General features: G+C 43.9%; 1 protein-coding gene across 3 annotated transcripts in view; it reads left to right on the forward strand.

The window, feature by feature from the left end:
• The window catches only part of sema4d (sema domain, immunoglobulin domain (Ig), transmembrane domain (TM) and short cytoplasmic domain, (semaphorin) 4D), a 40169-nt gene extending 29510 nt beyond the window's left edge, over window positions 1-10659 (forward strand). For 2 of the 3 annotated variants that reach the window (XM_041959699.1, XM_041959701.1), the window contains 14 exons: window positions 1074-1207; window positions 3004-3149; window positions 3246-3308; window positions 3439-3537; window positions 3652-3745; window positions 3913-4029; window positions 4149-4300; window positions 5201-5376; window positions 5529-5685; window positions 5870-6092; window positions 6236-6348; window positions 6664-6836; window positions 7071-7117; window positions 7451-10659. In XM_041959699.1, coding sequence (XP_041815633.1) covers window positions 1111-1207; window positions 3004-3149; window positions 3246-3308; window positions 3439-3537; window positions 3652-3745; window positions 3913-4029; window positions 4149-4300; window positions 5201-5376; window positions 5529-5685; window positions 5870-6092; window positions 6236-6348; window positions 6664-6836; window positions 7071-7117; window positions 7451-8457 — 2664 coding nt within the window. In that variant the 5' untranslated portion in view covers window positions 1074-1110 and the 3' untranslated portion in view covers window positions 8458-10659. Of the gene's footprint in view, window positions 1-882; window positions 987-1073; window positions 1208-3003; window positions 3150-3245; window positions 3309-3438; window positions 3538-3651; window positions 3746-3912; window positions 4030-4148; window positions 4301-5200; window positions 5377-5528; window positions 5686-5869; window positions 6093-6235; window positions 6349-6663; window positions 6837-7070; window positions 7118-7450 lie in introns of all 3 variants that reach the window. The other variant, XM_041959700.1, reaches the window with a different exon arrangement.
• Window positions 10660-11146: the final 487 nt, after the last annotated feature.

Here is an 11146-nt window from a genome sequence, read left to right on the forward strand (position 1 = left end):
CAAATGGCAGAGCTGTTGTTGAACACTAGGGAGAGTTTACTTCCTTCGTTTCAAACAATACGTTGGATTCATGAACACGAAGAGGAACGGACGTGAGCAGCATAAGTTCCTGATTTACCATTCCCTTCATATATGATATAGATACATGAAATAAATAGATGTTTCCACATTTCACTCATTTTCTACAGGTGCACTGGGTTTTCTTCACAACAGCATACCTGAGTGTCATATATGGCTGTGTTCGAACCACTAGTAAAATCATTGTAAATAATTTATTTTATTGGATTGGATTTTTATGGATAGTGTCTTTGCAGTGTTCCTAATCGGACTGGTAATGACTGTACTCAGCCCTTGCTTCCGATTGATTAAAATGTATAACATGCTTGCTTGTGCTTGTTAGATAATTTCGGTGATGCTATGGAGCTGTGAGAGCAGACTAGGCTTTCACTGTGCTTATATATGCTTACTGTTCTTGCAGTAAGTAGTTTGCAGAGTTTTTGTTGCAGCCTGTGTGAACTATATGCTTGGACTCTGTAGTGGGCATCTTCAAGAAATAGATGGAGCCATAGTATCAGGCTGCAACTAATTTGTTTTACTGTCGATTAATGTGCAGATTACTTTCTCTAGTGAAAAATGCTCATCAAAGACATGTAAGTCACTTCATCAATCACCCCAAACCCAAAGATATTTCATTGACTGGTCTATATGTAAAAGAAAAGCTGGAATCAGCAAATGACTAAAACTTTGTAAAAAGTTCTTTGACGTGTTCCCAAAAGAAATATCTGTTTTTACTATTAATTTTTTTTGCATGTGTCTGTCCAAAATACCTTCTTTCGTTGATTTTATTCAAATGCATGTGACGTACTGTGTCAACCTCCAAAGCGATACAAAAGAGGATGAATCAGTCCTGCCAGCTTTCAGTATGAGGGAAGTGGATTTGATGCCTGCCCCCTCTTAGCGTCTGTGCTGCATGATAAGATCAGCCTGTGAGGAACTCATTCAATTCTACGTCCTTGTTCAAAAATTTTCTGGTGCACTGGGTTTCAGTGTGTTGCTTTACTTGTGTCTTGCAGAGGAAACTTCACAGTTCCGAAGTTATCAGAAGCTAATATGGGATTTGGCGTGCTGGGAGTGTTTCTGGGGCTGCTCCTGGAGGTCTCCACCCATGGACCCCACGCTGTGCCTCGAACCTCCTGGAGACACCAAGGTAAGACTGAATGCTTAGACATTGTTTGAATCAAGTTAAGTGCTTGTTGAGTAATCATTACTTCAGTAAACCAATCTGTAAAAAAAACATTTGCTGATGTGAAAAAGGTAATCCTACTATTAATAACATTAATATATATACGGTATAAAAAAACATTAAATACAATAAAGATATCAGTTTTGGCTTGTTTGGCATGTTTAAATGGCCAGTTGTTATATTTTTGCTTCTTCAAGTGATCAATTTATAAATGTATCAACTAATCAAATATTTAATACATTACAATCAGCTTTACTGGTCAAGATTGTGTCTACATACGATGAATCTGACTCCGGTTTTGCTCTCAGTGGACTTACACACAGTTCCAAGAACAGTTTACAGGAACATAGATCGAAATACATGTAAAGCTAAAAACAAGGGAGCTGAACAAAGATTGTGAAACATTTTACTAAGATTAATGCATAAATGAATATATATAAAAAGCAACAATGAACAGTAACATTAGTAATTATTAAAGCTTTTTGTTAGCAGCATCCTTATACTACTCTGTCCATTTTACAGTAAATGCCGTCCTCCAGAAATCAAATTTTCTGGTAAATGTTCTTATACAACCATCTGCTGATTTAAACTGGAACTTTGCTTAAGTCATGGACGCTGAGGCTAAAGTTGCTCATTTTGAGAAGTCATGCTTGCTAGTCTTAGTTGGTATTTATGAGTTCACGTGTTCAGTTGCCCCTCTAGCATTGTATGAAGACCTGAGCCTTCGTATCAAAGCCCTTTCAGGTTCGTAACAGAAAGCTGAGTTACACCTGTTTTCTCTCAATGGTCTCACGGGATCACCCGCTGTCTCACCACAGGCTCTCAAGATAGAGCATTTACTGTCAGGTTGAAGTTCTGCTTGCATGCTGCAGTGCTACATAAATAGCTCCAGTAACCCAGTTGCCCTGTGAGAACCAGTACAGCTCACCCTTTAACAAAGTCAAGCTCTCCACTCGCTGTGACACACTGTTTCAGTCAATCAGTAAGGGGGGTGTTTGCTTTCATCATTGTGGTGTTAATGTGCTGGCACCTGCAACCCGAAGCCACTTGCACCTGGCACAGCCAAAGCCAGTCAGACACGAAGCGTCCCCAGGTTCGCCATCAATCACAGCGCCGAGCAAAGCGAGAGATACACTCATCACAATAAAGCGTCTCACTTAGAGGCAGAAATGTGTCTCAAACATCTATTCAGCCTCTACAGTGATCAAAGCCTTATTATCAGGCTCCATCCAGCAACTGTTGACGTTGATATTCACCTGTTTAGTCCTGATGAAGTCAAGGTGCAATTTAAACCTGCATTAACTTTTTTTTTCGGCCACTTGGGGGCAGCAGAAACAAGCTTTAAACACAATGCTGAAGCATGATCATCTTCTAAAGTTATATTATTTACAAATCACACAGAGCAACGTTAGCATTCATTCGGAGTCCTGTTTCTGCCCACCTCAATAGCCACTCTCCTTTTAACTCTGGTTTGGTCTCCACTGACTCCTATGTTCACCAGCTAGTCGCTAACTGTGTCTTAGAGCATTGAGAGTAAACCAACACAGCAGAACAAGCTTAAAGACGGGTGACAGTTATCTGTACGTTCATCACTACAAGCAACCTCTTTCACATTACAGTCATTTGACCTATTGTAAATATTAATTATAGCCGCTTTAATTCTTTAATTCTTAAATTCTCAGTACTGTTGTATACACGCATGTTCGGTTTGTGGTAGTTTTGAATGCTCCAGTAATGTGATTCAATGGTTTTGTGCTCAGATTTGGATCTGATGGAGTTTTCGGAGCCCGACATCTTCAACTACTCCACATTGCTGCTGAGCGAGAAAAAGGACGCGCTGTACGTGGGAGCCAGGGAGGCCATCTTTGAGCTCAGCAAGAAGAATGTGACAGTCAGAAACAACAAGGTAACGAAATACAAACACGTGACGACAGGAAAGGAAAAAACACTATAAAAATGCTTGTTTTTCAAGTATCATTTTCTGTTTTTTAACTCATTTAAGGTTCAGTGGACAGTTGCAGAAAACCCCATGATGATGTGCACGCTTAAAGGAAAATCAAAGGAGGTTAGTTGAAAATTCATATGTTAACGTTGTATCTGTCTTGACCTATAGGGCGTCAAAATCATTCTATCATTATGAATTAACAGTCGACAATAAAATCTCATTAATTAGTTGATTGAATGTTGCTTTGCAGAGGGATTGTCTAAACTACATTCGAGTACTTCAAGTCGTAGACGACGAGCGGTTGTATGTCTGCGGCACACACGCCTTTCAGCCTCAGTGTGACTACCTGGTAGGTTAATGCTCAATCCCTCCTTAACCTGTAGCTCTGCACCAGTAAACATGTGCTTGGGCTCCCCAGTCGTCACAACCTTTAGCTAAAACTTAACTTGAACTCCTCCTTCAGAACCTCGCAGACTTTTCGTTGGACGGCCGACCTGAAGATGGAAGGGGAAAGTGCTCGTTTGACCCCTCGCAAAGCTTTACGACGGTCATGGTTGGTGAGTTGTGGCCAGTTTGATGTCATTTCACAAAGAGCTCTTTTGGTTGTCGGCCCTGCAGTAAAATGCATAATAATCCCCAATAATCTCTACTTTTTTTTTTTTGGGAGGCAAATGCTGGACAATAAACTGCTTTTTTTTTTTTTTATTCCCTGCTTTTCTGTCAGATGGAGAGCTGTACTCAGGGACAGCTTATAACTTCTTAGGCAGTGAACCGATTATTTCCAGATACTCTCCATCCCAGTCCCTGCTGAGAACAGAGTACTCCACATCATGGCTCAATGGTGAGTTAAGACATGTCATCTAACATTAATTTAAAGACTATTAGGTGGTGAGGGGGAGGATGTCGCTATATTCCCTGTTACCAACACCCTTCTCCCTCCCCTTTCTGCTTTCCTTGCAGAGCCCAGTTTTGTTTTCGCCGACGTCATCAGGGAAGGTACGAACAGAGTCGATGGCGAGGACGATAAAATCTACTACTTCTTCACTGAGGTGTCAGTGGAGTACGAATTCTTTGGCAAGCTGCTCATCCCCAGGGTGGCGCGCGTCTGTAAGGTCAGTCCACGTCATTGCACCATCTGCACATACCAGCAGCATCCCTGTTTAGCCCTTATGTTCCTGGTGTCTGCGTGTGCACGCCTTTCGCTGTCTGGATCCCTCTTTCTGCCTCCTTCCATTGTCTTGTATCTCTTTTCTTGATCTAACCTGAGCTCATGTCATGGTACAAATCAACTACAGTTATCTTAGTCATCGTGTCCTGCCCACAATGACTTAAAAGCACCAAAAATGCAGCTGCAGCAGGAAACGTTTGCCAAACAAAGAACTTGTGTTCTGTTTTAAGGAATAAATTCCGCCACACAAAAAGGTACATGTATTCAAACTATGATAAAATTCTTATAGTTGAAAATAGAGGATGACAGAGATTAGAAATGCTATGTAAAGCTCTGTATTGTTAATGTGCTAACCTTCCTGTTAATACAACATTTAACTTGCATCTTTTCTACAAAGGGCTATGTGCTTACAGCCTTGTCTTAAACTGGTGTTTAATTCTAGCATCTTTTTTGAAGAATATTAACTAAGTATAATTATTACCCAAATACACAGTTTACAGCCCCAGCAACCAAGGACAGCCTGTATATAGCCTGAGAGGCGAAGCTCAGGGTACACAAGGCCTGTAATTACTCATGGCACCAAAAGCTTATTGCTTTCAGTGAACGATATTGCTGAAGTTGACTCAGACAGCTTTCTCATTTCATCTGGACTGTTGTGACAGGATAGTAAACTAACAACGTTCAGAGAGACTTTGGTGAGAAAATCAACCTGAAACGAAATGCTTCTCTTCCTCACACTCATACGCCTGCCATTCCCTCTCTCTTCTCACTCCTTTTTCCTCCCACCACCTTCCTTTGCCCCTCCCCACACCGCCTAATGTGCTGATAAACCCGTCCTCCGCAGGGTGACCTCGGGGGGCAGCGCACTCTTCAGAAGAAGTGGACGTCCTTCCTGAAAGCCAAGCTGGTCTGCTCCATGCCTGAGCTTAACTTTGTCTTCAACGTAGTGCATGATGTCTTCATCCTGAAGGGGACGGACTGGAGGGACACGGTCATCTACGGCGTCTTCACCTCCCAGTGGTCAGTGATTTCAAGATCTTGGGTAGGGGATCAGTAGGGGTCAGAAAGGGAAAAAATGGGATATTGTGTATATATAAAATGCAGGTCCTTAAATTCACTTCTCTCCCCTCCCCCACTTCTCTCCTGACTCCATCACCATCCTCCTCTCCCAGGGGTAATGTGGGTTTGTCAGCAGTGTGCTCTTACAACATGACAGCCGTGGAAGAGGTCTTCTCCAAGGGCAAGTACATGCAGAAGGCCACAGTGGAGCAATCCCACACCAAGTGGGTCCGGTACAACGGCATCACTCCTTCTCCACGCCCTGGAGCGGTAAGCACCTTTAACAAACCTTGAATAATCAAGACTGGATGTAAATTATGTAAATGCTTTGATTAGTAATGCTAATCAGCATTACAGAATAGCATGTTTTATGTTATACAACACCTGCAGTGGATGTGAACATACTTCACCGTCAAATATTTAATGTTTCTTCTATGTCCTTTTCCTCCACCAGTGTATTAACAACCTGATGCGACGGCAGAACATTAGCAGCTCCCTCCACCTGCCGGACAAGACCCTTCAGTTCGTTAAGGACCACCCCCTGCTGGAGGATCCCGTCCTGCCCATCGGCAACGGGCCTCGCCTCATCACCAAAGACGTAAACTACACTCAGATCGTGGTAGAGAGGGTCCGAGCGCTCGATAGGAACATTTACGACGTAATCTTCACTGGAACAGGTAAGAGCATCAGTTCACATAACAGAAACAGTTCTAAGTAAAGGTGTTTTTATCAAGTTTATTAGCCCCTGATGCTAATCTGAGTCATTACATTTTAAGTATGTATGTGGTGATATAGTTCCCCAAACTAATATTTATTTCAGATAAAGGAGTTCTGCACAAGTCTGTGGTGTATGAAGGAGAAGTGCATATTGTGGAGGAGATCCAGCTCCTGAAGAACTCTGAGTCCATCAAGAACCTCCTGTTGTCCTCTGAGGTCAGTGCCTTACTGTAACAGTCAGTAACTGTACAAAGGGACACATGCAGGGTTTAGAAAGGAGAAGAAGAATGAGAAATGGTGTGTTTTGAGCTCAGCAGAATGAAGTTGTCAAGACGATGCATGACAGTTAACAGTAAAACCTGCAGCTCTCTAAATTTGCACGTCTATCTTTACTGTAGTGTGTGTTTGTGGTTGTCTGCAGACTAGACCTGCAGTTAGACTTGCGTGTGGTCGAGGGTTCACCTTTGTGACGTTTCAACCTGGTGAAGTTGCATTTGGCAAATGTGCGTGACCAAGCTTGTTCTTCCACAGACACGATCCCTGTACGCTGGTTCAGACTCAGGTGTAGTCCAGTCACCCACAGCCTTCTGTGGCAGGTACCTGTCCTGCGATGACTGTGTCCTGGCTCGAGACCCGTACTGCGCCTGGGACCCTCACACTGCTGCCTGCGTCAATATCTTTGATGCTCCCAGCCAACGACATAGGTGACTCACCATCAAGATAGATTGACATTCACTCGCTGTGCTCTTATCTTTCTTTCTGCATACCGGTACTTCTCTCATGCATTGATTAACAAAGGCAAAACCATCATCGAGAGACATCTTTACTGATACTTCATCCCGTCTGACCTGCTTTACTGTCTCAGATTGTGCGTTTTTTCATCTCAGAGTGTGCATATTTTCATGCATAATGAAAATAATACTTGCCTGTTTTTTCAGGAGGCTAATCCAGAGCCTGAACGGTGACGCAGACAAGTGTCCTTCAGGTAGGGTGCAACATGCTCATATACAGCCTGATAAAGAAGCTTAAAAGCATTCACTCCATTCCATTCCAGCACTAATCGTGCTGTAAAGAAGCCACCCATCATATAATTCAGTGTGTAAATCAAGCTGGGTGATACATCGATATTCTACACTGTGAAAAATATCAGCATCATAACTTGGATGCTGTATTTTCATCCTAAAGGCTCAAATCTTGTTTTTTGTCAGAATTGCCCAGTCCTAGATGTAAGTCATGTTGTATGATTGTCCTAAAGCTCTCACTAGACCAGACTTGAACTGCCCAGAAGTCATTATTTTCTCTGTTTTTTGCCTAATAGTGTCAGGTCGGTCTCTGAAGGACTACCAGAGTGTGACAGTGAAACCAGGGAGCTCCGCAGAGCTGCCGTGCCTGGTACACTCCAACCTGGCCCAGGTGGTGTGGAAATCCAACGGCTCGGTTCTCACCGAGGCCTCTCGCTTCCACCTCATAGCCGAAAATGGTCTCCTTATTTACAGCGTGGCTCCGGAGGATCAGGGTCACTATGAGTGCTGGTCTGTGGAATGGGCCCCTGCCGCTGGGAAGAACTTCACCCGCCTCCTGGCTGCATACGTCCTGACTCTGGATCTCCCGCCCAGACCCCCGCACCAGGCAGGCCACGTGGCCGCCACCACCCTCGGCGGCCAGGAGACATCTAGCACAGCTGAAGGTAATGGTAAGATAGACAGAGCCCCACTAACCCCGGCCCTCGCCCCTCCCAGCTTTACAGCCACAGTCCAGTTCACGTCCCCACCCCGAACTGACTCATCACTAACACCGCCCCCCAGCAGCACAATCAAGTTCCAGCCAAAGCAGCATCTTCCCCCGAGCTCCAACGCTCCCCGCCCAGACAGCCAGGACCCAGCGGCCGAGTACTTGCAGCACAACAACAGCACCGCCCTCCTCTTCCTCTTCCTCCTGTTTTTCCTGCTCTTCCTGGCCGCGCTGGCGTACAACTGCTACATGCAGTATCTTCCAGCCCCCTGCCTCCGTCTGCGAGCCGCTCTGCTGGGCACTCACAAGAGCGCCCATCAGCCCGAGTATCGGGCCTGTGAAGCAGGTCTAATGGAAGCGTCTACGACGGACAAAATTAACATGACGGAGCAACCCACGCAGAACGGCAGCCAAGCCACCCAAAACCTCCGGGCGCTCCGTGATACTGGGTATGAGACCGAGCCAGAGTGCGGCAACGGTCGGATCCCCTCTCACAGCTTTGGAGATGACAGCCCCTCCCAGGAGAAACCCTTTGATGTGGACTGTGAATCTCAGCCCATCCAGTTTGCAGATGCAGATGAACCGTACTGCTAGCCAGAAGCCTCTGTTGGGCTTTTGCTCCTCTTAGCATACAGACTATACTACAGGGGGGGTCACACTCTTGCTGCATCTTCCCCTTCCCCTGACCTACAAGTCTAAGTGTTTTCCTCCATATGAAAGCATGTGTAGTGTACAGCGTCACTTGAAGTTTAATCATTATGAGGCTTAAGTCAGATATCCCACTTGCCTGTAGAGATGTAACTCCTGCTGTCTGATTTAGGACTTATGACGATAAAGCAAAAACTGTATCCATGGAAGCTGCAGCCCCTCAGCTTAGTCCAGCAAGAAAAGCTATTTCTAAAATTCCAAATTGGAAACATTGTTTACCAAATTGGTAAGTTACCTTGATGTTTTCCAAATTGGAGTCATGTTTTTTGTACAGCCTGGATGAGAAGTAATCTTTTGAAGCTTTTGCTTTTTTTTTTTTTTTTTTCCCTCTTGAAGCAATGTGTAGGCCATTGGACTTGGCTAAATGCTTCAACGTTACAGTAATTTCTCAGGGACGATTTGCTCAGTACATCATGGCCTGGCTTTGTTGTGCAGTGTTGCCATCTGCAGCACCTGGTATGTGGGCCTTAATCTCACCCAGCGAGGTGGCAGTGTGGGGTTTGAAGGTCGGGAAAAGAGAAAAACAAGTGGACGAGCGACGACTTGCATGTTAGAAAAATGCTGGAATGAATCAAACCACTGTCTTGTGTAGAATCATCTTGAGTGTTGAGTTTCTCTGTATTTTATTTTTGAATTCGTGAAGTCGACGTGCGTGGATACAGCTCTGATGGCCCTGTGTATTAACCTCTACTAGTCATCCTCCCTTGTGTGCTCTGTTTATAACATAAATGTGTTAAGTATGACGTGATGCTTGATTAAATCAATCATCATTTGTTCTCTCTCTCTTTTTTTTTTTTTAAACAGCCCTGGAAACAATCTGAAGTTATTTTTTTATGTAATTGTTTTGAATTAAGCCTTCAGTTTTAGGACATTTTCAGAGAATTATTATTTAAGATGAGTCGCATCTGTGGTAATTTTTGTCCATTGTGTAAGTAGCTTTGATCTTCCTCAATTCCTTTTATTTTATTTATTGCAGCTGATTTGGTTTTTAGATCATCCTAGTCCTCACTCATTAGACTCCCTTTTGTCTGGTTTGCATGTCATCCCCTCGTTTAGATTTCCTATTTTCCTCAATACTCTTTTTCCATCACTCCCTCCTTCACAGCCTCCTCTCCTGTCGACACTTCATCTCCCCTGTCCTCCTCTGGAAGTAGCACTCCCTCTGCCTTCCCTTCCTCCTCCTCTTCCTCTTCTTCTTCCACCTCCTCCTCCACGAAGCCCCACAGTGTGGAGGCCCAGGAGGCAGAGGTTAGACTGTTGCCTCCCCTGCTGAAGGACCAGGCCTGGGGGGTTCATGCCCAGGAGGCCTTCCTGCTCTTCTGCCTGGCTTTGGGTGAGTGGTGCCTGTGACATTGACTCGAGCCCAAAATCTCCTCTTGCTCGGTGTGGAAATCTTACTCCCCTCCTTTTTTAACATTCCCCTTTCTCTGCGCCATTGTTTTCACTCATTCTCTAATTTCTACACCTTGCATGTTACCATTTCCCAGACATAAACTAACCGGGAGTGTGTTTCTCCATTTGTTTAAAACAAGCCTGCCGTTTGCTTTGAGGTGTTACTCCTGGAGAACTGTTCATCTCTGCAGAATGAGTGAATGTTTAAAAAGACAAAGCTTGGATTCGATATTAAACTGTCAACCTCTCTGTGATCTGGTTCTCTTACAGTTCTCAGTTCCTTCTTAATGAAAGGTACAGTTTTGTGTATATTAATGTGTCACAACAGTCTGATGTGAAATATGTCAAATTTAGAAGTGGATCCTTTCTTCCAGGGTGTTGAGAGAATCTCTCATCAGAACAAATTATAGTATGCTCAAATGTCTTACATCTCAAGACTTCATCTGGATCATTTTTTGTGTCTGTAAACAAGTGTAAATATATTTGTATATATGGAAAAATACCTTTGCAGATGTACATAAATCTAGGGGACATTTTGGGACTATTGCTCTTGGTAGGGAGGCTAAATAAATCTTGTCAAATGTTTTCAACACTGGTTTGTTTGTTTGTGGACTCATCACTGAGGATAATTGGAGAAAGTATGACAGTAAACTGTATGTGGATAAAAGATAAGGATTCTGTTGCAGATACTGAAGGTATAAACAGAAAAATTGTTAAAAATACTGGTAATTTTACTAGTAAAACATTAGCCTTCAAATTCTATAAAATCTATGCAAACTACACATATAAGAAAGTAAATCTGGCTTCATCTGTGACTCCCAACTGTTTAAGATACACCGAAAATCACAGCTGAGATCAGGCATTGTGCATACGTATTCACTGCATGTATACTCAGTCAAACCTCTAGAAACTGAACATTACAAACGGACCTACTAAAGGCAAGTATTCCCATTTCATGTATAGTACGTCTATGTGGCATGTCAGTGTCTCGACCGTCTAGGGGTCAAACATGAGGTCCGATTCTATCCCTCAGGTCCCAGTGACGTCCACATTCACTGGCTAATGAATGGGCACAGTCTGGACACCCCCATCATGGAGTACCGCCGGCCGCTGGGTCAGAGGGAGGTACTGGTGAGCAGTTGGCTCCGAGAGGGGCCGCTGATCAAGGATGCCCGTTACCACT

This window comes from Chelmon rostratus, chromosome 19, assembly GCF_017976325.1.
Source record: "Chelmon rostratus isolate fCheRos1 chromosome 19, fCheRos1.pri, whole genome shotgun sequence".
Classification (NCBI taxonomy): domain Eukaryota; kingdom Metazoa; phylum Chordata; class Actinopteri; order Chaetodontiformes; family Chaetodontidae; genus Chelmon; species Chelmon rostratus.